This window comes from Atractosteus spatula, chromosome 8, assembly GCF_055471065.1.
Source record: "Atractosteus spatula isolate fAtrSpa1 chromosome 8, fAtrSpa1.hap1, whole genome shotgun sequence".
NCBI lineage: Eukaryota > Metazoa > Chordata > Actinopteri > Semionotiformes > Lepisosteidae > Atractosteus > Atractosteus spatula.
Genome location: NC_142713.1, coordinates 8677849 through 8705235, shown reverse-complemented (window position 1 = coordinate 8705235; position 27387 = coordinate 8677849). Strand labels below are relative to the sequence as shown.

The 27387-nt window shown below is 41.0% G+C and overlaps 2 protein-coding genes across 2 annotated transcripts in view; both read right to left on the bottom strand.

The window, feature by feature from the left end:
* Positions 1–358: 358 nt before the first annotated feature.
* Positions 359–11772, bottom strand: ndufa9a (NADH:ubiquinone oxidoreductase subunit A9a). Its single transcript, XM_088923148.1, has 11 exons — positions 11658–11772; positions 11051–11221; positions 9476–9573; positions 8456–8547; positions 7258–7399; positions 6767–6869; positions 5996–6066; positions 5832–5908; positions 5128–5223; positions 1843–1909; positions 359–657 (listed from the first exon to the last, which is right to left on the bottom strand). Exons 1-11 carry the CDS (start codon positions 11710–11712, stop codon positions 487–489), a joined length of 1143 nt encoding a protein of 380 aa, XP_088779274.1. The 5' UTR covers positions 11713–11772; the 3' UTR covers positions 359–486.
* Positions 11773–12748: 976 nt separating this feature from the next.
* dyrk4 (dual specificity tyrosine phosphorylation regulated kinase 4) overlaps positions 12749–27387 on the bottom strand; it is a 30887-nt gene continuing 16248 nt past the window's right edge. The window contains exons 7-14 of the mRNA XM_088924371.1: positions 26784–26924; positions 23976–24114; positions 22182–22263; positions 21057–21229; positions 19525–19585; positions 18961–19090; positions 17021–17199; positions 12749–15151 (exon numbers count right to left, since the gene is read on the bottom strand). Of these exons, the coding sequence (XP_088780497.1) occupies positions 14889–15151; positions 17021–17199; positions 18961–19090; positions 19525–19585; positions 21057–21229; positions 22182–22263; positions 23976–24114; positions 26784–26924 (1168 nt within the window). The 3' untranslated portion in view covers positions 12749–14888. The remainder of the gene's footprint in view (positions 15152–17020; positions 17200–18960; positions 19091–19524; positions 19586–21056; positions 21230–22181; positions 22264–23975; positions 24115–26783; positions 26925–27387) is intronic.

Sequence of the window (27387 nt, the reverse complement as noted above, 5' to 3'; positions counted from 1 at the left end):
GAATTTGTAAAGCAAAAGTGGAAAGTAGCTTGTACAGACTCACAAATCCTCAAGCCAGCCAACGATAAATCAATCAGCTTCGGGAGAAATGCATAATCCAAGTACTTTCATATCAAGACTTACCCAGTTAGTAACCACAGATACACGCTCTCTGGCAATTTGGCCAGACAACTTTAGCAATATATTGGACAGATTATTTCCGTCCCCATTTGTCATAAAACCCACGACTCATAGAGACCCTTGAGCTCATCTTATAACTTATCACAGGAGCCGAAGTCAGGTCTGCATCGGTTTAATTGCTTGTCTAACAATAAACCATCTAAAAACTACATTGTAAATGACAAATAAATCGCTACTGTTTTGTATAGGTTTTAAAGAGCTTTTATTCATTATTTTAGATTTTTATATACAGAAAATGCAACACGGACACTTTGATTCTCTGCGGTAAAATGGATATCAAACCACGACAATGGCTTCAGTGCGACTTCAGAAGTTGACAGTCTTGGCTGGTTTGGTCTCTCCCAGTTCCGCCTCCAGCCAGCGGTACCTACGGTGACGGCGCAGGACTTCTATAGCCTTCTGTTCCACGGGCGTTGGCACGATGCCCAGGTCCTCTAAGCCTGGCAAGGCGGGGAACTTCATGTCCGTCGTGTGAAACTGCAAGACGGACCAGAGGACTTCAGTTAAAATGGCACAGATGGGGCAAAAATCAAAAGCTGGTCATACAGAACGTCTCTCAGAGGTCAAAACTGGTGAGCCCTGTTTCTATAGTGTGTTGTTAATCTTGGAGCTCATTAAGAGGAAATAAAGGTTGACATTAGGGGTACCTTTCAATTAAACCATCCCAATTCCTAGCTAAGTAAGCCAAACATTCTGGAGCTCACATTTATCCTCAGCGGAGCTTTCTCAGAAGGAGTGTGTGCTGGAATGACACATTCACACTGAAAATAAAAGTAGGTCTAAAAATCAGAAACTATGACTATTCAAATCAATTATAATCAGGGCAAACAGAAACAGTAAATTTGGAAAAAAAAATGTTGAAAATTTGTTGTGACTTGCCTTAGAACCACAAGCCTGCTATTATGTTAGCATGGTAAATGCACAACACTGATTTAACTAATGGAGGGTGTCCCATTACCCTTTTTATAACAATGGCTCTTTGAATACTTGAAGTCCATACTTGCGCTACATTCACAGAAGCGCAGACTTGGAGGAAGGGGTAGGGACTTACTGGGACATGGCCGCATTATGAGTCTAAAGGAGCCTAATGAAATTTTGTTTTTACATCATAATATTGTGAGTTTTAAAACTGTAAAAAAGTACAATCTCACTAACACATGAATATTTTATTCTCCACAGCAATCTCTTTGCTTTGATAACAATGAAAAATGAAAATGAAACATCCACCATTCTGCAAGATAGTGGGGGCGATCCTGTTCAGCGAAGTCTGCTCCGATGCGGACTTCAGAGAAGGGCGCGTTGGGGTTGCTCGTGAGCACCCTTGTGAAACACAATTTTAGAAATGCGACACCCCAAGTCCTCGCAGACTTGCACATTCGAAGGGTGCAAGACCACAAGTGTGCACATCGGGACACTGTCTAATAAATCTGGATACTGAGACATGATGATAACTATCAAACACGTTTGCGTTTGTGATCTGACCTTGTGCACCATGATGGACCCAAAGCAAATCCAGGCTTTAGATTTTAGCTTTTATTTCAATATTTGTGTGCTTGGTTTACGGTAGGAGAATACCGTATATATTTTTTAGAGTGAAAAATTGCCTTTCCGTTGTGCCGTGTCCATTACTGAAGAATGCAACCAAAACTGTGCGATACGTACCCTGTCTGCTTTGTCCCGAGTCGTCCATGGCTCAAAGGGACTGAGCTCAAAAAATCCTGCAACCAAACTTGAAAAGAAAAAAAAGGTCTACATGTGAAATGGTGTTGAGGGGAAATAAAAACATTTTTTTCAAAAAAACATACTGGTTTGCTGGATCGATTAAGAACTTTTATTACAAATTCACCGGCATATTTGCGAGCACTCTTATTTGTATGTGTGCCTGAAATCCAACTTCTAAAAATAACCCTATGTCTATGCAGGACAGAATTGTAATTTAATCCATATATCTACTCTAAAACCCAATCATCCACCCATCTTCGAAGCTTTATCCCAGTACAGTGTCTTGGGGGAACCTGGAGTCTATCCCAGCAAGCAACAGGAGCAAGGCAGGGTACACCCTGGACGGGACGCCAGTCCAATGCAGGGCACACACACATACTGACACTAGGCCCGATTTTAGAAAACTAAAACATTTGAAATAAAAATGGAGTGTGTAACTAGTAACTACTCTTCCTTTTTCCCCTTAAAACATTGCCTGTTTATTAAATTTAAATTGACAATAAAGAGAAAACGTCACATACCAAAATCAGTATTATTTCAGTACATGTGCTTTTCTGGTAATTATTTTTTTTTACTGAAAACGCAGAACAGGTATGAAATATGAGACACCAAGCTATATATCACATTTTTAAGGTCAAATTAACCAATATTACAAAGAACAAACTTATCAAATAAGAAATCGCAGAAACAACAGAAGATAGATGTATTTAGTAGTATTTGAAATTAAATGAAAATCCTACAGGTGCGGGGGCCTACTAATCACATCACAGTCCTATCCCAGGTTAGTGCATGGTGCTCTACCAACTGTGTGATTCCCCACTGGCTAGAAATATGACCCATGTTTGACACTGACACACCTAGGCTGTGAAGCGTAGCCTGCATTGCTGGAAAAGGTTATGGTGGTAGTCAGCATAACAGGCAAAACAGAGTGACTAATGGAAAAAAAAATAAAAAAGGAACTGTGATCTGCTGCAGACTTATAAGGTCAATGTCAATCAATGTCCTCTGCAGCTGGTAAAGTCCTTTGCCTGAGTGTACACTGTGCTAGTGACTAGTGACTGGTCATGTCACTAGACAACTGTGACCAGGACCGTGATGGGGCGTAATTTAGAAGATAAGATTTTATTGTCCTCTGAGGGAAATTTATGGACACGAAGCACTCCTGTACATTTAAATAGAATGCAAACAAAAAAAAAAGAAAAGAAAAACATCGCACATGATTCTATTACAAAAAATAAGAAAAACATTGCACATCCCTCTATTGCACATGTACAGTATAACACATCACAAAGCATATTGCACTCAAGTGGGTTGTAAGAGTCAAAATTGTGTTTACCCTTAATTGGAGTACGGTTAGAGTATTTACTTCCTGCTGTGCTGCTATGTGTGGCCGAGACATGAAAAAACACCATTGGCCATTCCAAATTGGGTAGGTATAACAAAAGAAAAAACTGGCCATTCTAAATGTAAATTAAAAAAAACACAGCACTCCCTGCAACCAGATCTTACTCTCAGCTTCACTTGGGAAAATAAGAATAAAATACAGGGTACTAAATGTCATCAGGATCTTGTTCAACCATACACATTCTTCCTTAAGATGAAACGATGACAAAAATGAAAATGGTAAGAAACCTATACAGTACTTTTAGTGTTTTATTATTGCAAGCTTCCACACCTTCTCCAGCTGATAACAGAAAGTAGAAAAACCATGTCTGTAACAGCTCCCGCAAAACAAACACCCCTGTTTGTAAAATTTCCTCATAGCTCTTTCAAATGAATGCTGGTGGTTTTTCTCAATGCATTTCACAACTTGCTCGGTAGCAGTTTTTTCGGCCAGTTAAACTTTAGCTCTTTTTAAGCGCCATCAATAAATTAACAAGGGTGCCACTCTTTTTTTTATTTTGGCCTTTTCTCATCTCTAAAGAGATGCCAGTTTGTTTGGAGTGTCTCATATGAATTATACAGCCTATTGTGCAGTTCTTATAAATACTCTTTAGTCTTTATTACATATGACTATATTACTCAATTCTATTAACAAAGATTGTAGTTCACCTGACTTGGTGGCGAGGAAAAAATATATTTTTCAGACCAAAAACATTGCTTGAGTGTACTAGCACACAGTGCTGTTACTCAAGAAGGAATGACAAGATGTAAATAAACTCATATAAAAAGACAAACCAATATATGGGGAACTTGAAGTTATGTGTATAAATGGCATTCTGGCTTACATCATATACTGCACAACACATTATTGTACACTGTTGCTTTTGTCATAAATTAGAACTTACACAATGCAGCGAAATATGACTTTTTTTCCGGAACACAAACATATTAAATAAACATCTGGTTAAATTGTAGGCAGCATAATTTCAACCTGTGGTTCAAAATTTAGATTAAGCCAGACACCATATAAATGCTCCAGTTCATTCTGATTATGTACTACATTTAATAATAACAATAATCAAGACCGGAGTTAAAAAGGCATAAGAATAGGATTCTTACGAGTCCTAGATGAACACAGTGTTTTTTTTAGAAAATGCAAGATTCCCACTTCATCACTAAAACTTCCTGGTCTTATAAACTGTTTACAGCTAAACTTGCAAACGTCTAAATTTCTGCTCAAACTGTCAGCGGTGGCTCTGTGGCTAAGGATCTGTGCTTGTGGCTGGAAGGTTGCCGGTTCAAATCCTGCAGCCGGCAGAGGAATCCTACTGCGTTGGACCCCTGAGCAAGGCCCTTAACCCCAACTGCTCCAGTGGTGCCGTATAAATGGCTGACCCTGCGCTCAGACCCCCAAGCTTCTCTCTCCCCCCCTGTGTGCCTGTGGGTCTCATGGAGAGCAAGCTGGGGTATGCGACAAAGACAAATTCCTAACGCAAAAAAAATTTTTATAGGGCCAATAAAGTGATCTTATCTTATCTCTTACTGTACACACAACTGTCCCTGCCAAAGCAGGACAATTTGTTAATTCGCTCTTTCTGACAAATTTCTTATTCGAGCTATTCTCACTCTTAGGTCATCCTGTGAAAACAAAACTAAAAATGTTGGTTACGACTCAGTTGAGGAGGTATTTTAAGCTCAATGAAAAAAAAATTAAAACCGTATTCCTCCAACTGGAACTGCCGGGGAATTTGAGAAAGCAGGTCACGTGCACACCCTAGTGGCCGGTCTAAAGTGTGAAGAAAGGGAATTTCGTGATAAGTAAGTTAAAAGGGTTTTACTTACTGATATAAAGGACGTGGCATTGGGTAGCATACAAAAGGCCTGTGGGCCACAGCATACACGTATTCCACCAGGTCATGAAGAAGGTATCTGTTGGGGCTGTAAAATAATAGGTGTTAACTCTTATATCCCGAACAAGGCCACATGCTGGAAAACTAATATTGTTACAGTATGACTTTCGCAATACTTTGCTTCCTACAGCATTATCAAGAATAAACATTCTGTATAAACACGGTATTACTAATTTTCAAGAAATTTGACAGGGTCAAAGTAATATTTGGCCGCTATCGCAAGCCATTTTGAACTATCAATATTTACAATCTTGCATACAAGGGTCTAGCCGGAAAAATGAACTTCCCAGCAAAAGGAAAGTTGCTTCACTTCCCACGGGTCCCTGTGAAGTTACAAAAAAGTTGCCACTCCATATTAAAAAACGTAACCGAAAATTTGTTTCAAACTGGTAAAAAGATCAGTTTTTATTCGTTTTTGTTGCATATTAATAACTTGCAGATTACGACTTCTTTTCAGGAGCTTTCAGAAATTTAAAATAAGGAAAAGAGCTGGGTTTCAGACGAGCTTTCCAACCTGTAGGCTGGATATCTGTACAAATCTGCATTTCCACACAGCTTTCTTTTTCTCCTGTTTTCTTTCAAAGGTTTTTCTTTTTAAATCAAGTGTATAAGATGCACACTAGAGCTGGATCCTACCCAACAAGAGCGTAGGTTTTTCCATTGGAGTCGGGGTCCTTAATCGCACTGACAATGGCCTTGGCTACATCCGCAACCTGAACAGGAGAAACATTTCAATGGCTGTAAAACCTCCCATTTTATAGGCAGGTACCAAAAAAGACCAACTGGATAAAAAGACCTACGTAAACGGGCTGCTTCACGGTCTTCTTCCCCCTAGCAATGAGTGGTATTGCCTTGCCAAACCAGCGCATGTCTGTTAAGAGAAATCATACAGAAGGTGTAAGAAACATGTTCAATAAGGGTTTTCAATATTCGCCATTTACACACGCAGGTGATATGACGTCGAGATATCTCCATGATCAGAAAGAGCATTTTGGTTCACGGGATCGTACGGTTAACACACAGCTCCTTCCCCTGGTCAATCCCTGCCATAAAATTAGTCCTAAATATTTCCAAAGAAAAGAAATTGGGAGAGCAGGTGTACACTTCCATTATGTTTTAAGAAATGTCATCAGAGATTGTCTTATTTTTTACCCAAATCCTTTGATTCACAAGTAATAAAAGATCTGCCACCTTGTCTAATGTCGGCTTGTCCGGGTTTGCCATCAGTTTCGTAAAATGAAGTAAATCTCAAGTTTCAAGGCATACAAATAATTGATAGAAGTATAAAACAAATACATTTTTTTCCAATTGGGTGTACAAAGTTCATTTTTATTTCTACACTTATTACATACTTAAGTTATTGTTATGCTATCTAAATACCAAGAACTTCAGTTTTATCTAATTTGATTGCTCTAAATGACAACCCCACAATACAAACCAAATGATTTAATGCAAGAACATGTAAAATCACAGGAACAACAGGTGATAAAAGCTACATTTTTTAACTCACAAGATACAACAATTAAAAACTTGGCAGAAACAAAAATTATTGGCAGAAACAAAATACTTACTTGCAAAATGGTTGAAAAATCGGTCCTCTCTCCCAAACAGTTCAGATGGCTTCATAATTATTGCATCAGGGAACTCTTCTCTCACAACTGCTTCTCCAACAGCCTATTGAGCCAATATTATAAAATATAGTTAACTGAACACTAAAGAGCACATCACCTTGATGTGCCCTGATGGTTTTTGACATTAAAAGATTTTGACAACACAGGAGTAAGCAAAGATCAGTCTGTCTAGGGGAAACATACTGCTTTTGCAAACCTTAAAACAAAAACAAAATTAAAAACAAAAAAGAGAGCTTTTCAGTATTAACCAATATATAAAACAACATATAGTATACCGCAGATGCATCTCAAGGTATTTCACAGTATCACAGTATTTTGTCACATAACCATGCTCCACCGTCCTCCACCAATCTTCCAGTAGGAGTAAGTTATCAGATTTTGTAACGTTTGGGTACACACTGTGAACGGAAGCATTCAGACACATCACACACCTTTGTCCTCAGATATCTGGAGGGGCTGCGGATGTCAGCGTTGAGGTGAGACATGTGGATAAACTTTTCGATACCAGCTTCTCGGGCAGCCTTGGCGATCTGTTTCGGGATGTTCACGTAGACGTCCTCAAAGCTAAAATGCCTTTATGGAGAATTAAATAAAGGGAGAGAATTAGGAAGATTTAAGATAAATCAAGGACTAGGCACAAGGTATATTTTTCAAGACAAGAAAACAATCATGCCGTCAAAGCCCATTATGAATTTTCAAAACCGGGAGGGCAGAATCTTAAACAGACAGGCAAGAACCAGGGAAGTATTTCCCAATCCACATTCTATGGAAGACTGTGTGCTATGCTTTGTTCCGTGAACAATATTGAACATTATATCCTTATAACGCAATAAAAATATAATAATGTATTAAAAAAATACTGACATTTTATAATACTATCTTATATAGTGCCTTTAAAAGTGGCTTCAAAAAGCTCATTACTGGAAAAAAAAAACACAATGAGAGGAGACAGGAGAATTACACAATTACAATTAACTTTTGGAATGGTGCAGGAAATCAAAGGGACACAAGAGTCAGTTCAATAAAAGCCCTTCTAAAGAAGGTTTTGTGTCCTGATTTTGTCCTTTTCTGGACACTCCACTCAAAGCGCTTTACAGGTAATGAGGACTCCCCTCCACCACCACCAATGTGCAGCCCCACCTGGATGATGTGACGGCAGCCATAGTGCGCCAGAACGCTCACCACACATCAGCTATCAGTGGGGAGGAGAGCAGAGTAATGAAGCCAATTCATAGAGGGGGATTATTAGGAGGCCATGATTGGTAAGGGCCAATGGGAAATTTGGCCAGGACGCCGGGGTTACACCCCTACTCTTTTCGAGAAACGCCCTGGGATTTTTTATGACCACAGAGAGTCAGGACCTCGGTTTTACGTCTCATCTGAAGGACGGCACCTGTTTACAGTATAGTGTCCCCGTCACTATACTGGGGCATTAGGACCCACATGGACCGCAGGGTGAGCGCCTCCTGCCTTATATGGTAAAAAAAACTGCTACTGACCAATCTTAAATGTATGTTTTTTTTAAGGAAATTTTGCTCAACTTCAAGGAGAAAAGCCCATCACTGTCCTTAGGAAAATGAGCGAGAGATGAGGTTAACCTGTCTTTTTGTGAGGAAAAAACTGAATTACCTCGTCTCCCATTCCCTTCCAACGAGATTGATGACCACATTGGAGTGCGCTAGAGCACGTCTGATGGACTCCTTGTCTCTGGCGTCCCACTCCTGTGGAGGAATTTTGCAGCATCAATGCATGCAGTCCGTATAAAGAAACCTGCCTTGATCACTTATAAAAGTAGTCTATTAACAAATGGCACTCTTCACAATTTCTGGGCTAGCATACTAAGCACACATACTAATGCATCTTTAGCCATAATACTGACCTCATTATCTAGGTTTCTAGCTATTGCAGAGGGAACAAAAGCAACTGAGGACAATCTACTTCAAAATATTAAATAGCAACCATGACTACAAATGTACTTACAAAGCCTAGATGAAAATGACCAGTATTAGGCTACTTTAAACATGAATCAATACCTTGATAAACGACAGGTCAACAATCTGTCTATAACCAGGATTTGATATGACTAACACTATCTAATAAGGCTGTAGGTAGTACAGTCCAACAAGTTTCAAAAGGAACACTAATGATATAAAACACAAATATTTGCTTTACTAATCCCACTATTTTGAATTGTTTGATGCTTTGCAATTGCAACAGATAACTTGTACTCATCGCAGACATCAAACAAAAACTAAAAGGCAAATGTTTAAAAGATGCTGTGCCGGCACATAAAATCTTTACCCCGCCTTGTGAAATCAGCCTTTTTCAGTTGGAAAGTGCGAGTCTTTGATGTTTAAATGATTTATGACCAGATGCATCTTTAGATGTGCTGGCAATTTACTTTCATTCATCCATTCTTTTTTTGAGAACTTGGCCAATATATGAATTCACCAAGAACAATACAATAATTATGGATAATTTTATAATAAACATAAAATGAATATTTTACACAAGCCTGTACTGTGTCTTCTACAACCCCCCTTTGCACCAAAAGTGCAAATACGACTAGATGTTGACATGCCAAAAATTAGTCATATCTCTCCAAACAATTACTGTGAACAGTAATATGACTGGTCTAGAAGAGAATACCAGGAAAATGATTTGTCCAAGATCTCCCATGGGTCTCAGGTACATGATGTCATACTGGTCACAGCGATGAGGAATGACAATCTGGGATCCGACACGCCCTGAAAATCACAGCACAGGACATCAAGCACCAGGAAAAACCGAACTACTTTCTGGGAAAGGAAGTACTGCACTTAATAGTGCATTAACGATAGCAATAACGATAAGGGAATTAATGATATTTCATTCTTTCTTTTTTATTTCTGGCTTTAAACATTTACCTCTATTCCCCCCCCCCCCCATTTTAGCAATCATGTCAGTGCTTCTCAGTTTCTGAGTAAGTATTTTAACATTTTACTTCATATTTGCTATTTTATACATGTTATTTAACATGTATGTTTGCATACAGTACATGCATTTTTTCCAAGATCAAGAGACGAGCACAACTTTTCAAGGTAGTTTTTTTCCTCGAAACCCCACCTCATAATACGACTAATAAGTGATAAAATCACAAATGGGATTTATAATACAAATCACACAATACAATCACAAATGGGTAATTCGGTAACGTCACAAAAAATACTCACTTCGTGCAAGTAAACAAACAAGCCTGACTCTCACCCACCAAGAATACTGAAGATTACCAATAATAATAAGCTATATACAATTTCTTGCATTAGGAATTTATCTTTTCGCACAGGAATACAGACGGGGAGAGAGAAGCTTGGAGTCAGAGCGCAGGGTCAGCCATTTATATGGCGCCCATGGAGCCGCTGGGGTTAAGGGCCTTGTTCAGGGGCCCAATGGAGTAGGATTCCTCTGCCAGCCACGGGATTTGAACTGGCAACCTTCCAGCCACAGCCACATGGTCAGAAGCAAGGCTAGATGATCACAATTGGAACGTTTATTTAAAATTGAGAAAGGCAAACGCGTTTTTACGCAAAGAGTTGTGGGTGTCTGGAACAGGTTTTTCAGCTTGGTGGGTGAGGCCCAAATTGTGGGTTTTTTTAGGGAGTGGATGGACAGTTTTAGATTCACATAAATACAAAACTAAGGACAAAGAAAAATGGCCACTCTCTTTTACAGCCGTACATTCTTATGTAAAACTCTTCCCAAAAGTTCCTTTCACTTTAAGACCCCACAAACATGGAGGAGTCACAGATGGCATTCATTTTAGAGAAAAAAAAAACAGACAGAAAGCTCAGGTGTGCTCACTAAGAAGTCATGGCACTCTGGAGGAGAGAGACATCTCTAACTTAGCAGTGAAAACAGCATAATTCATTTCACAATAACTGACCTGAAATAAAGGAGCTGGCCTGACAGCATTAGCAGCAGTCTATATTTCAAAATATTTGCATGAACCAAGGTACGATTGTTTAAGATGTTAGCACAATAATGTTCATGTTTGTCTGTGTCAAAACAGAAGCCAGCTTGGTGGACCTATAGCCTCTCACAGATACATCTCACAGAACAGCACCTCAGAGCATCGTCTAATGTGATGCAATGCTCTGAGGTGCTGAGACACTTGAATTATTGAACGCCAGAACTGGCTAACGGAGGAACTTCCTCACAGGAGAAACATTTGCTACATTAACTTACCGAGCCGATTGACCACATATCTGCCGAGAAAGCCCGTGGCTCCAAACACTGTTGCGGCTATTCCACTGAAGGAAGAGCGCCCCCCTTTGCCACGGGGGATGACTGCATGGTGGATTTTCCGTTGCTGCACCACAATAGAGACAGCTGATATCACAGCTGGACATCCAGCGCCTGGAGAAAAACGGGCTCGGTATAAGAAGAAATAAAACACACTGCATCTTTATATTCGACCACGGATAGACTGCATCAGCCACTGCAGACGTTCGCATGTCCTTTTGTACAGTACTGCACTGCGAGTCATGTCACCTTTCGTTCAATGCAATAAAGCTGACAAAATGTCAGTGTATAAATGCATACAAATAAATACTGTCCAAATAATATCGTTTCTAGAAGTTTTAAATGCGATCGCTGCGTGCTATTTGTTTGGTAGTTGTGTAGGTCACACAGAAAACAAGAGGGTCATTTGGCAGGCTAAGCTACCGGCCTGTGCATCAGTTTTCGAAGCATTTTTACCGGATTATTAGGATGTTCCTTCAAAATCTGTTTCTCTTATTCTGGGTATCTGTGGCCATTACCGTTCCAGAGGTGGGAATAGAAGAAGACTTACATGAAAACCTGGAAAGGACACCTGCAGGACGGCAGCGGAGGGCCACGGCCGCCATAGTTCTTCTCCGTCTCAGCCACAGACCTTCGCCAAGTACGGCAGCCGCGGAGAGACAAACCAGTCCAGCCGCAAGAATGTGCCCTTTTACTATGGACCAGCTGCGGAGCCTAGCGTTGGAAACCGGCAACAAATAGCTTCATCACTTTTTAGTTTCCATTTTCAGAAGAAATTAGGCTACGCTTGAAACTTTGCCAACGATAAAAAAGCCCTCTTACAATACGAATATCTTATTGAGATGATGCTTGACAATTCTGCAACTTCATGATTGCTAAGTTACGTTATTTTAATGTAGTCCCAATTTTGACATCAACAATGAACAACAATACCAATAACTTCCTACAGTATTTGCAATCATTCGACCGAAGCAGAGATCAACCTCCCAAACCTGGTGCCATAATTCATTGTCATATTCTTTCATATCTATATTGTTATCCTCGTGCATTATAAACATAATCTTTATATTCCTGATAAGAGAGATATTATCACAACATAGTTAATATTCAGGCGGATACATATTTCGGCTACTCTTATTTCAAAGATTTGCTGCGTGCAATCTTGGAAAACGTACTGATATGCTGTAGTTGACACCTGAGGAAGACTCCACAGCTGAAACGTTGTATTTTTTATCTTCTCTTTTCAGCATGGGATAAACCTTTACTTGTTTCTCTGATATAGTATATACAGTATACTATTTGCTGTACATAAATACAGAATGTACTGATGAAAATGCATGTACTGTATATCATGTCAGGAAAATATTTTACCAGATGGAATTGCTTAATAATAATATGGTCCTTTATGTAAGTACTGTATACATTTAGTGATCTTTGTATTACTGCTGATTGCATTGCTACTGTGTGCCACAAATGGAATATTACATTTGTTAAATACTGTTTTTATATTTCATTATTAATAAATACAACATATTGAGTAGACATGGCATATTTAGGGAAAAAAATACACCCAAGCTGTCAGTTGAACAGTTATTTTATTATATATAAAAAAGATTTTTAGTTTTCAATGTATACATTTTATCTAATATGTTTGTGCAAAACATGTTTTTGTTCCTTCATAAGGATTCAGGTTTCAACTCATTAAACAATAATACATCCCCTCTGATTATTTTAGGAATTATTTTTCAAATTTACAGAAAACAATGTAATACATTGCTCATCATAGTAAAGGTTGTATGAATACATAACCAGTGGCAGCGATAAATATTACCATTTAAAATTTAGCTTAGCTTGAGAGCTTAAGAGCTTCCACTCATTAGTCATTTGATGTTGCTATGCTGCTTTCTCCCTTAACCTGCCTTCTTATGACCCTTTCTATCACTAGAGATCCACACTATTCACCTTCCTATGTCCACATTCCTATGAAACAATTAGTGACAAAATTTAAGGAAAAATTAATCTTTTAAAACAAATTCATAATTTTCTGGTTTGAAATCATTTAAAAAACATTATTGTTTCATTCTTTCTGCAGCCAGTGGATTTCCTACAGTACTTCTCTCTGTTAATAATGTACAGTAATTCTTGTTCTTGTGATCAGTGCACTGCAAATAAATGTCTGGATTTCACCAGGTAAGGGCAACTTTTATGAATAATTTCAAACTATTAAAGTGCTTTTCAGTGTTTTTCTGATTAAATTAACGTAAACCTGAAGTGGTGCAATATTTGATAGCTTCCACTGATATATGTACTGTATGGTATTTGAAAGTAGTTGAGTTGGAGAGCTGTGTGTGAGTGCTCACTAGGCGTGGTCCTACAGTACATATTAAAGTTCATGACATTTTACATATTAAAGTGCATGGTTTCTAATACTGCAAGGCACAATCTATTCATTAAAACATTCATCTTTAAGACCAACCATAAATGACAAAATATGTTGTTTTTCTCTAGAAGTCACTGGCATAAAAAACAGCATTTTTATCTTTGATATCACACCTTTAAAAGTCAAACACGGCTGTCTACATTTTTCATTAACATCATATACATAAATGACACCGTGATGTCAAGCATGGTGTACAAAACACAGGTGTTGTATGTACAAAAAACATTTATATCATTATCATTACATTTATATCATTAACTGTTTACAATTTTTTTTTAACAAACTATGCTGTATGCCAAGCATTAAACAATAACACATTCACATTACAATATAATCAACAAAAGATAAACAATGCACAAGAATACAGTAGCACATATACCATGCTTGTGTAATAAATAACAAAAATGCACAGGATACAGGATGAATCAGGATGAAGACTTGTCCATACCAAATCATTTGTAAGTGTTAACAAATTATTCTGGTGAAGAGAAACTATGTACCCAAATGATTTTACTACTTTTAACAGCATAATGAAAAGCCATAAATCAGAGATTGTGCTCAAAATCGTCCAAATCAAGATGAAAAAGATGAGACTTTTCTTTTACTTTCACTCTGGTGTTTCTTTTTTTAAACAAAGAGAAACAACATTCGAATGAAGAGGTTGACCACACTCCAGTTTTTGGATACCAAGTAATAATAACCACTGTAGCTGTTTCATTCTGTATTTGTGTGTGAACGCGTGTTGTGTTGTAAAAAAACTGAGCCCCTGCTGTACGCTAAAATATAAAGGCTATAAAATAAAGTCTTTATTAAAGAAATAACCTACACTGTGTCACACACAATTTGTTAAGACCTGTTTAAGAAAACTGTCACTGAAATCCCTACTTAATATTCTTAACCAGGAAAATATCACTGTTTTGAGAAAAAAAAAAACACTCCTGACTGATGTCACAAAAGAAACAAATTCATCCAATGGCGCGGTCATTAAAATACAAGTGATGATAACTAAGGCTTAAAATCGAACATTTTGTTTGGCTCAGTCTTCAGGAGTCCTATTTCGCAATCTCTTAAACATGAAAAACCCCACTGTCTTTGAAGTTCTTGGGTGATTTTGCAATGAAAAACACCCTTGAAGTCAAACAAACACAATAGGTATTGCACATTGGGGATGCTTTGGCATCCAGGCTAAAATCCAGACCAAATCCTGGTCTCTTCAGGCAGAACATTTCCGATCCTAAAACTAATAAAATGAACCAGTTTGCCAACTACTGCACATCCCTGAGCCAAACGGATGCGTAAGGACCAGAGAACCAAGAGCTCTTGGTGCCCTCGTACTGGCTGTTATGCAGTAGGGGGCAGAGTCTGTGCTGGCCCTTGTGGCTCTTCCTCTCCGCTCTGGCCTGCAGGCTGGGGTTTCATAATGAGCTGGACGGGGCGCTCCGCCGCGGACTTCATCCTCCCAGCGTCTCGGGGCGCACTCTCGGTGACCTCCTCCTCCGCGGAGGCCCCTAGGGGCCTGAGGCGCTCCGCCGCGGGCACCTTTTCCGCTTTTCCGGAGTTCTGCCTCCTGGCTTTGTCGGCGTCATCGGGAACCCCTTTTTCGGCTGCAACGACAGCACAAGACAACAAGAAGTGTTGCACTCGAGGCAGTACGCAAGAGAGCGGTGAAAGGGAAGCTACAAAGATCCAGATTATCCCGCTGTAGTCGTGGGTATTTTAACACCGACCCTCCACAGCAGACACTATTCTCTGTGTATGAGATAATAATAATAATTGCTTACACTTATAGAGCGCTTTTCTGGACACTCCACTCAAAGCGCTTTACAGGTAATGGGGACTCCCCTCCACCACCACCAATGTGTACCCCCACCTGGATGATGCGACGGCAGCCATAGTGCGCCAGAACGCTCACCCCACATTAGCTATCAGTGGGGAGGAGAGCAGAGTGATGAAGCCAATTCATAGATAGGGATTATAAGGAGGCCATGATTGGTAAGGGCCAATGGGAAATTTGGCCAGGAGATATGTGTATGTTTCAGATCAGCAGACTAATATTGCTGAAAAATATTATTGCTTTTTTTATTGCTTTTATGGCTTTATTACTTTTTTTATTGCTGAAAAAGTAGAAACCGAGCTCTGTTTCTACTTTTTACATTCCAGACCACTATAGACACGGCTAATCTTAGCTAAGACTGCTAGCACCACTAGTACTTTTTGCACAAGTTGCATGTCAACGTTCGCTCATCATTGAGGCGGAGGGAACTGTAACGCAAGTCAATTACTTGCTCGGAGCTGGTTTTAGGTACAGTAGTCATACTATATTAAAATGTGGAGCAAAAAAAAAAAGGAGTGTGGTTTCGCCATCTCAACCTTCTCCCTCTTCTCAGAAAGCTGCACGTCTCACAACGGTCGTGGCCAATGTAAAACCGGCTTAGATTACAATATCCCTTCTATGGTACTCTCCGAAAAAACTCAAGATGAGCGTTGCAAGCATCTAGATAAACCTGATGAATATGTCACGTCATTTGCCGAACCGCTTTATACCATACAGTGTCGTGGGAAGCCGGAGCCTAACCGGTAAGCATCGAGCGCAAGGCAGGGTACACCCTGGATGGGGTGCCAGTCCATCACAGGGCAAGTGCAAGCCAATCATACATGGGGACAATTTTTAGGCCACGGTAAAGGCCGAGGGGGGGAAATTTGGCCCGGACACCTGGATAACTCCCTACTCTTATCAAGAAATGCCTGGGGATCTTCAATGACCACTGAGAGTCAGGACCTCGGTTTAACGTCTCATCAGAAAGACAGCACCCCCTACAGTACGGCGGCGAGGTGGCTCTGTGGCTAAGGATCTGTGCCTGTGGCTAGAAGGTTACTGGTTCAAATCCCGCAGCTGGCAGAGGAATCCTACCCTGTTGGGCTCCTGAGCAAGGCCCTTAACCCCAACTGCTCCAGGGGTGCCGTACAATGGCTGACCCCAGGCTCTCTCCCTATCTTGTGTGTCTCATGGAGAACAAGCTGGGGTATGTGAAAAGATAATTCCTAATGCAAGAAATTGTAAAGGGTTAATAAAGTGATGTTATTTTTATTATTATAGTGTACCACTGGTTCCACTAACACCACTTCCAGCAGCAACCATAGCTTCCCAGGAGGTCTCCCAACCAGGTTCTGACCAGGCTCCACCCTGCTGAGCTTCAGTGGGTAGCCAGTTGAGAGCTGCAGGGTGATATAGCACCCTGATGAATACGATCAGATTTAAAAATTTTCTAGTGACGTTTTGATATTAAGATCACAAACACAAAACCCCATGATGGCATTTTCTTACACATGTTCATCTACGACACAGGATCAGTGTTAAAAATCACTTAAATAAATGTCATTATAATAGAAGACAAAAGTAGTAAGACATCTGTTTAATGCACAGTGAGGGGAAGCAGGAGGTGTCGTGGAAATGTGGGAGAACGGGCCTGTACCTGTCCTGTTGCTTGACATCTTGCGGTAGCTGTGCTCCTTATTGTTGTCCGTGATGGGGGCGGTCTCAGCGGCCCTTCTCACTGGACGCGTTTTGGGGCGCCCCTTGTGTGAACGCCCTTCCTGGATCCAGTCGTGCTGCATGGCCTCGTCTGGCGTCATGCGCTTTTGAGGGTCCCACCTGCGTGACACAGGGCAAGAGGTCCGTTGGAACGGGAACTCCATCCCACTCCATTCCAGCTGCTACTGTCTTACGGCAAGGGCCAGCCCACCTAGAGAGGCTGTCGACACGTATTTCAATCAACTCTGTTCCACCCCTCATCCTTACACAAGCAAGTTAGAAAGCTCTCTCTTTCCTAGCGTTAATCCCGCATCAGCAGGGTCTGCTTGTCGGCACACCAGTCTCCATTTGGTTATTTGAACCAAATCTTTGAGCTGACTTTGCCATTAACCGCGACCGAGAATACTCCAACCGGCGCGTAGCTCCACCTGCCGTCAGAGTTAGGGGGGAGAAGAACAAAGTAATGTGGCTACATTGATAGAGGGGGATGATTAGGAGGCCATAATTGGTAAGGGCCAATGGGAAATTTGGCCAGGACACCGGGGTTACACCCCTACTCTTTTCAAGAAATGCCCTGGGATTTTTAATGACCACAGAGAGTCAGGACCTCAGTTTTACGTCTCATCCGAAGGACGGCGCCTGTTTTTACAGTATAGTGTCCCTGTCACTATACTGGAGCATCAGGACCCATATGGACCACAGGGTGAGCACCTTCTGCTGGCCTCACTAACACCTCTTCCAGCAGCAACCTTAGTTTTTCCCAGGAGGTCTCCCATCCAGGTACTGACCAGGTACTGACCAGGCTCACACCTGCTGAGCTTCAGTGGTCTGCCAGTTGTGAGTAACAGGGTGATATGGCTGCTGGCAAGTAAGTTAGAAAGCTAGCGTCATAAATAATGACTTTTTTGATTGAATAAATTACTTAAATTAGGAGGAGAATTGCATTTACTTAGAATCTATTTTGGCAATTCTTAACTAACTGATGCTACTAATTTAATATTCATTCTGAGAATGCTTAACATTATCTGGAAGCCTCCTGGAATGTAAATCCACTGCTTTTCACTTGAGTGTACCTGCAGGTATTAAAGGAGCTGGAAGAAAACCCTAATTATTTTGAATCCCTTTACCAAGCTGCTGAGTGAAAAAAGAGCTGGAATGAAGCTGTCCCATTTTTCTCTGTGTGTGAAGGCACCAGCCAAGCAGGTGTGAGCCTGGCCAGTACCTGGATGGGAGACCTCCTGCTGGAAGGTTGCTGGTGGAAGAGATGTTGGTGAGACCAGTAGGGGGCGCTTATCCTGCGGTCTGTGTGGATCCTAATGGCCCAGTATAGTGATGAGGACTTTTATATATACTATGTTAAAAAAGGTACTGTCTTTCAGATGAGATGTAAAACCAAGGTCCTGACTCTCTGTGGTCATTAAAAGTCCCAGAGCATTTCTTGAAAAGAGTAGGGGTGTTAACCCAGTGTCCTGGACAGATTCCCCCCTTTGCCTTTACCAATCATGGCCTCCTAATAATAACTCCTAATTAATAATGTTCTCCTCCACACTGTTAACTGATGTGTGGTGAGCGTTCTGGCACACTATGGCTGCCGTCGCATCATCCAGGTGGGGCTGCACACTGGTGGTGGTGGAGTCAAGTCCCCATTACCTGTAAAGTGCTTTGAGTGCAGTGTCCAGAAAACTGTGAGGATAATTCATTATTGATTAATTGGTTAAGATGCAGATGTGGCAATTATGCAAATCAAAATATGACTGAGGACTCCAGTGTTCTGCAATGCTATTTTTTTGTTCAAGTCAGTCTTGAATATCTGATTGCTACAGTAGCAAGCAATTTCTAAAACAAATCAGCCCAGTCTTGAGTTGACATGGCTTTACGTACATGAGGCATCCTCTCAAGAAGTCCAGGAAAAGGGGGTCGTTGGTTTTCAACACACTGGCAAGATCTTTGGAGTTAGGTCGTCTTTTTCGCCCTTTGCTATTTGTAATGTTTCTGGGGTTCCCCTTTGAGTCTGCCGGAGGAAAAAAAACCCAACATCATCTATTGGATTGGTTTTCATTTTATTCACACAATGTTGATTTGTTGTGTACTGAAAGTTGTTCTGAATACAGAGGCGTACTGTGGCACCCACGTGTACAGCATGAGCACACAACATGCTAATTAAAAAATTAAAAGGTTTCAAAAGCATGTTCCCAAGGATATCCCAAGAATTCCCAAGTAAGGAGGAATATCCCAAGGATCTGCACATCAATTCAATTAAGAAATGTTTGCTTTTGACTAATAAAAAGAGATTTAAAATGTGCTTTCAGTAGTCATTTAAACATAGTTAACAAAATGTTAACAAAAAGTCAAATTATGATGCTCCTGTCTTTATTATATAACAGAAGAAAATTAAGATCAGAGAAAACATTCAGCAAGTTTTTATCTCTTTTCACAACGTCTTACCAAAAAATAATCGGCGTCTTGATGCTGTTTGAAGAAACTCATTAGGAGGCAGTCCAAGTACCTAAAAAACATCACATATTCTCATTTAAAATATGCCAGCCCGAAAGACAGCTTGTCCTCCTAACATATAGCTTGAAAACAACATTTCTTAAGAGCTTTAAGAATCTCTGGCTTTTCAAATGAAAAAGGTTGGAAACAAGGAACTTTTTGGCAAAGGTTACTGAAAACATACCATGACTTCCATTACTAAGAATGTTATTAACTGTATGATATCAGTAAAAACTCGTGCCAAGAGAACCACATATTTGATTCTGGGAAAGTTATAACATTTAAGTGGAAGGACCGAGGCACAGGTACAGCACAGCTATACATCAGTTAAAACATTTCAGCTTTATGTGTTTCTAACTATTGTATCAAAATTTCATCTTCAGTTGAAACGTGTGTTTCTACCATAAATATAAATACCCCAGGATAAGTAGGCAGGGAACAATTTTTAAAATTTTAGCCCGTTATTTTAGCCTTTTGTATTTAGCACATTTAGCAGGTAAGTCTGTTACAAAAAGGGTTAAAAAATACGTTAGTATAGAAGATTAAGGTTGCCTTGTTAATCAATGCAATACAGATTAGAACATTTATTTTTAAAGACAAACGGGAAATTGTATTGAAGGAGGGTTTGAGTCAGGCTGGAGCTGCTGACAGTGTGTCTCTCTGAGCTCATGCCCCATCGCTCTTTCTGCTCCGATCGTCTGGCATGGACTCATGCAAGTATGATGTTGAGAAAAGCTCAAGCTCTGATTGAAACAGCATCTAACTTTCTATTTTGTGATCTCTTTTCTATCCATCCCTTCTGAGGTGGACTGTCTGGAGGCCCAGGTCCAGAATCCAGCTCCATCTACCGGTCGTAAAATCAACAGCCGATCCTCTACAAAGCCCATCCTCGCCTACCTCTAAAGCCGATATTGCAGTCCTGCTCACGTGAGGACCTGCCAGACTGGACTCTACAAGAACTGGCCGACCCTGGCATACTCTCCCCTGCCCCCCAGCCCCGAACTCAACTTCCCAGTGAAAATCACCACCGAAGGAATCTAACTGAACATTCTGGACACTGTCGGACATTGACTGAGCCAAAAACACTAGTCTGCCTTCCCCACCATGTCATACAAAATAAACGCCTTTCATAGCTGTACGTTTTAATGAACCCGGTGCCGGCCAGAGGAGGACGGGCTCCCCCCTTCGAGCCTTGGTTCCTCTCAAGGTTTCTTCCTACTTTAATCTGAGGGAGTTGTTTCTTGCCACTGTCGCCTTAGGCTTGCTGACTGGGGGTTCGGGCCCAGATATCTCTAAGCTGCTTTGTGACAACCTCCATTGTAAAAAGCCCTATACAAAAAAAACTAAGCTGAACTGAATGGAATATTTCCTTTCGCTCACATACGGCTCCAGGGTTCGTTCCTGAAGGTGCCACACTATACCGCAGGGGCCCACTGGCAAGGCACCGCTGCTGGATCAGATGTCCCCGAAGTAACAGATCATACCTCCATGATGCAGGCAATCTGCTCCACCTCATTCTCCCCAGGGAACAGGGGGTACCCTGTGTACAGCTCTGCGAGGATGCAGCCCAGACTCCACATGTCAATGGCCATGCTGTAGGGGTGTCCCAGGATTACCTCTGGAGACCGGTAGAACCTACTCTGTATGTACGTGTACACTGCAACACCACAAAGAGTGAGAAGAAGAGCGTCAGAGCAACAGGCATGCCTCGGTCCTCCTGGAGTGCGAGACCTGACTGTTCCGGTCCTTGGTTGGACTGGTGTTTTTTCTCATTGCGTTCTCCTCTTTTCCCAGGTGTTGCCAATAATTAAGTAAGTAAGCAGACGAGGTGGGAGCATTTAAAAGGGGAAGACGAGACTGGAAACGAGGGGGGAGGGGGATGAGAGATTGGGTATGGGGAACGGAGAGAGTTGAGCGGTGTGTGGTTTTTGGGATGGGGAAAGACGTGTTTTGTTTTCGTTTGGGTTTGGTTAGTTAGTGTAGAATGTGGAAGACGTTTTTTTGGTACGGCCTTATTGTTTAGGTGCGACCACCTTACCCCCCCACCCCCCCCCCACCACGGTTCTAGTCTATCTAGTTTGTTTCTTTTATAAGTTAATTTTGCTTGGTTTTTTTTATCCCTCCCGAATTGTGACTTTTGGTTCCCTGTCATATTGCGATGACAATAAAATGAATTTGTCTTCCCAGGGGAATCCGATCTCTCGGGTGTTCTTTTTACATTGCGGCTTTTGGTCAAACCCTAGACGTATTGTTAAGGTCGCAACCCTGACCCTTTGGTGATTTTTCTGAATGCAAATACAAGCTTCTTCGCATTGGAATTCCGATTGAAAACGTCGGAACTAGCTGAGCAAGACTGGGCCTGGTCAGTATTGGGATGAGAAACCTCTAAGGACACCCATGTTGCTGCTGAGATGTTGGTGGACCAGTAGATATTGTGCTGTGGGGCTACTAAGGCATAATGTCTGCTGTGCGTCACTCTGCTGGGTGCTGTGCTTCCTTGGGGGATGATATGGTTGCACCCCTGGGAGTAAGGTGTTTTCTAATCCCATTGAATGAAAAGCAGTTATTGTCTGCTGTGCTGACAAAGGTAAAAACAAACAACTGCTCACCTCTTTGCTGTTCATAGCAGCTTGATCCAAAGTCAACCACTTTTATATTCCCTTGTCCTTTCTGGGACAACAGAATATTTTCCTTTTAAAAAGAAAAAAAAACACATAGATTTTATAACCAGCACTACTGTGTCTTTTTTCTCCTGCACGCCTTTGAGTCTTGATAGGTCTTCCCTACAGGGACGGATGTTGGTGTTCGTAGGCCCTAGGCACTTTCACTCCAAAATGTGCAAAAAGAGGGATAAACGCCAACTGAATTACGCTGATTGACATGAGGCACTTTAAACTTTTCTAACGCTAAACCACGTGATTGATGGAGCGAGTCAAGCGACCATCAGTTCGATACTTCTAGTGTCTAGAACAGCCGCTAGATGGCATATAATTATGGTTTTGGAGCACCTAGAGTTGATCGCAAGTAGGTTGTTTCAGCTCCTTTTTCGTTTCGTAGTGTTTCCCTCCTTCATAGGCCCTAGAAAACTTTGTAGGCCCTACGCACTGTGCCTACAGTGCCTAATAGGAAATCTGGCACTGCTCCACTAGATAAGATCAATGCAGTCTTGTACATACATACACAATACATACACAAGCACAGTAGTGTCTCATCTTCTAGTCAGAATTACAGAAAGTTGAATCTATAACTATAGTTATAACAGCTGGGCAACCTTGTAGGGCCTGGGATTCAGTGCAAAGGTGGCTCATACAGTTCGCCATGCAGAACTCTGGAGGCCGGCAGGACCAAACTGAACATGACAGCACTGTTCCCTGCGGAGATTGTGACCATGCTGGTACTGCCATGTCCATTCATGTTAGAGATCATTCATAACCATTCATACTTCATTCATAACCATTGAAAGAAGTATGGGCAGGACAACACAGTATGACTTTTTGCCTGGCAAGAGGAGTAGGGAAGAGAAGAATTTATTCTTTACTTGTATTCATCCACCATACATCTTGCGTCCATTTTCTAAACATACTGTACTAAGCCATCTTCTTCACAACCCTGAGTTTCATCCAATTCAGGGGAGCTGAAGCTCATTAGGCAAGCAGTGGGTGCAAGGCAGGGTACACCCTGGACAGGACGCCAGTCTGTCAGAGGACAGACACACACACTCACACCAGGGCCAGTTTTCCCTGAAGCCAATTAACCTGCCAGTATGGACTGAAGGGAGGAATCCAGAGAACATAGAGGAAACCCACAGAAACATAAGGAGAACGTACAACCTCCACAGGTCCGGAACTGAACTCAGGACCCCAAAACTGTGAGCTGGCAATTCTAACCTCTGCGCTGCTGTGCTGCCCATTTATTTATAAAGATATATAGGTAAATTTTAAATTTAAATTTTAATAAAGATTTCCTATTGGCCCTGACCAATTATGGCCTCCTAATAATCCCCCTCTATGAATTGGCTTCATTACTCTGCTCTCCTCCCCACTGATAGCTGATGTGTGGTGAGCATTTTGGCGCACTATGGCTGCCGTCGCATCATCCAGGTGGATGCTGCACATTGGTGGTGGTGGAGGGGATCCCCATTACCTGTAAAGCGCTTTGAGTGGAGTGTCCAGAAAAGTGCCATGTAAGTATAAGCAATTATTATTAATTATTATTATTATTATTATATGACATCACAATTTAAGAAACTGTGGCATAAAAGCATAACAAACAATTGCATTTTTTGTTTGAGAACATGCTTCTGTTTGTTAACATACTGAAAACCAAGATTTGTCAAATAGATTAATATTACTGTACACAGGTACACAGGACCAACACGAGCACAGCAGTCAAGTATTGCTTACGGGTTTCAGATCACAGTGGATGATCTTCTCTCGATGGAGCATTTGCAAGCATTTCAGTAATGCATAGGCAAAGCGTCGAATCAGAGCCAAGCTGAATCCTTGAAAGCTGTTTTTCTTAATCAGCTCATACAAATTCAACCTGTGGAGACATAAGAGTTTCAGGGTGAAGTTCAAAACCAATTATAAAAGCGTTACATGAATGTTACATGTGGTGCTGATTCCCGTCAAACATAAACATGTAGTATTTTGTAAGTTTTGCTTAATGAATTAAAGCATGTATATTGTGAAATATCATAAAATATATAACTTGACATGAAACAACTGTATTTACAATATTTGCCTCATAATGCAACACAGAACCAAGCCACCAGAGGGCAACAAAAATTCAATACCATTCAGAGCCAAGCTTGCTCTCATTTAAAGCTGTGAACTTGAATGTAACCAATGCCTGTCTCATACACATACTGTATCTGACAGCGTTTATAACGGCTAAATGTCAGCTCAGTAAAGGATGGATATTTTCAACCTCTCGTTCCATCCACACCTAGATGTTACTGGAATTAATTTTAAAACTCTCGATGGCTGCATCCCAGCTGTTCCACTGTTAAATCATCTCGCTTCTGAAAGTCCATTCTATCACTGTCCACTTTTGCTGACAGGGTTGGTGAATTTGCTTAAGCTCTCTCTCATCCTAGCGTTAATCCCGCATCAGTGTGGTCCGCTTGTCGGCACGCCTGTCTCCATTTGGTGGTTTGAACCAAATCTTTGAGCTGACGTTGCCATTAAATGCGACCAAGAATACTCCAACCAGCACGTCGCTCCACCTGCCGTCGGGGGGGAGGAGAACAAAGTAATGTAGCCAATTCATAGAGGGGGATTATTAGGAGGCATGGGAAATTTGACCAGGACACCCCTACTCTTTTTGAGAAACACCCTGGGATTTTTAAAGACCACAGAGAGTCAGGACCTCAGTTTTACATCTCATCCGAGAGACGGCACTTGTTTACAGTATAGTGTCCCCGTCACTATACTGGGGCATTAGGACCCACATGGACCACAGGGTGAGCGCCCCCTGCTGGCCTCACTAACACCTCTTCCAGCAGCAACCTTAGTTTTTCCCAGGAGGTCTCCCATCCAGGTCCTGACCAGGCTCACACCTGTTGAGCTTCAGTGGGTTACCAATTGTAAGTTGCAGGGTGACATGGCTGCTGGCTTGGTGAATTTGCTTAAGCTGTGCGTTGTAAAAAAAATGGTGTCACGTATTAAGATGGTAATAATTCAAATTTGGCTTTTTCTTACCATGCATACCATACTGCATTCAATTCAGCCCACATGAGAATTTCAATTAGAATTCAAATTGTAATTATTCTAATTATAATGTTCTCTATGGCACTACAGATTAGGTCTATACATCTGTTTTTGATCACACGGATCATGTGCTGTTATAACTTTATTTTAAAGAACAATTAGAAAACTAAAAATAGAAATGCTCTAGGATATTTTTTCTTAGAGTCTGATTGTTCATAGCCCAAACAGTGCATGCTTGGAATATGTCTTTTTAAAGAGGGACAAAAATTCTACTTTCTAACATCTCATTAGTTTTATTTTTACCAAGCACTCCTACGTGAAAACAGCAGCAAGTTATAGATGATATAATCTTAGTAAATATAGAAATGTGTACATTATTACAGCACTATAAACATGCACACTGGGCTTTTAATTCTCAAATGAAAGAATATTCCAAGGCTTATAACCAAAATATTATATCTTTTGATATAATCAATTAGTTTACATAATTACATCCAAGAAATGCATTAACATCAGTTCAGAAAGCCACATATTTCTGGTAAGGGTTAGTGCACAAGACAGGGCTACACCCCTGGATCAGATGCCAAGAAAGACACACGACCTCTACACCACCACCACAACGTAATCATCCCACACATTTGTTCAGCATTAGCAACAGACAAGTTGAATTCATATCCTTTACTTCTTTCTGTGCTGTAACTGGAACCTTCATGGTAGCAACAGGTAGAGACAGGGACCTAATTAAGGCATTAACTAAAGTATTCAGTTTCTGTAACACAATACATCATCACAATATTAGCCGTCTCATAAAGGTTGGTCCTGCTGCTAGATGTTGCCTGTTTACTTTGTTTTTAAAGCTGATGAGATCTCAGGATAAGGAAAACCTGAACCTTCAGGCCCAAGTAAAAACACTCTCACTGACATCAGTTCTTTATGTCAGTCATACACTGCCTGCTGTCACCCACTACTGCCTTTTCACACTGTCCCTGTCAACATCACAGCAAAACCAGGATGACTAATGGACTGATTCCTGTGTGACTTCAGATATCAAACATTCATAGGTGAGAATCTGCATGTATTACGTATAGCTCTACGTCTTATCCTTGATTTAGCATGATAAATAAAAAAAGCAACCTTTAAAGAGCATGATAAGACCAGTGCGTCTTCTTTGCAAAAATAAAATAACAAAAGCCTTGACGTTAATAAATTTAAATTGCATAAAGTATGATGCACTCTTAGATACCAGCACCTACTGCTGCACTGCCTACGTGTTGCAGGAAGAAAAATCAACATGCATGAATGTGATATATAGAAACCTTGTATTTAAAACTGGAGTGCTGTAATCTTATAGCAACTAATTAATGAAGAGATTAAATGCTACACGCTTTTCGTGATCATCTCTTATTGTTTTTATCCATCAATACATATGCAGCAAACACATGCACATTCCAAGGGATAGAAACACTGTGCAGTGGGCCCCTTAATTTGAACAGTGCTTACCCTAAAAGCTCAAAGGAGATGCAGAGGTGATTGCGGAAGTAGAAGTATTCCTTCATGTGGATGACATTGTGGCTGTTCTCTTTGTCTTTCCTTCTCAGAGCATCTAGGATTTTCAACTCCACCAAGGCTTGATGATGAAATCTGTGTTGGAAAAACAACAATGTGACTCTAAATGCGCATTCACTATGAGCAGACCACCAGCAACACAGTTTCTCTGTACTCTGTATCACCTTTGACAAACACTGTGTGCTAGTCCACAATGTTGAAGGCTATGTGCATATGCAACTGGCTTTTGAGAACCACAGTCAAGGGTATCTCTTCAAGGCATGTCAGTACAATCACTTCAGCTCTTAACTGCGTGGTCAGGGAGCAAGTGTGAGGTAGGAATTGTGATAATTGTCACGCCCCACACTCTCCCTCGCAAACGACGTTACATTCCCGGAACCTCTGCTTCCCAATCTCATCCCTGATTGAACCCAGCACATTCTCACATGCATCAGATTCCTCAAATTCTCACTCCCTAACCAATCATCCAATCACACCCCTTTCCTTCAGTATTTAAACCCCCTTCGCACACCTTCCCACGCTCACTATTGAGAAGCCT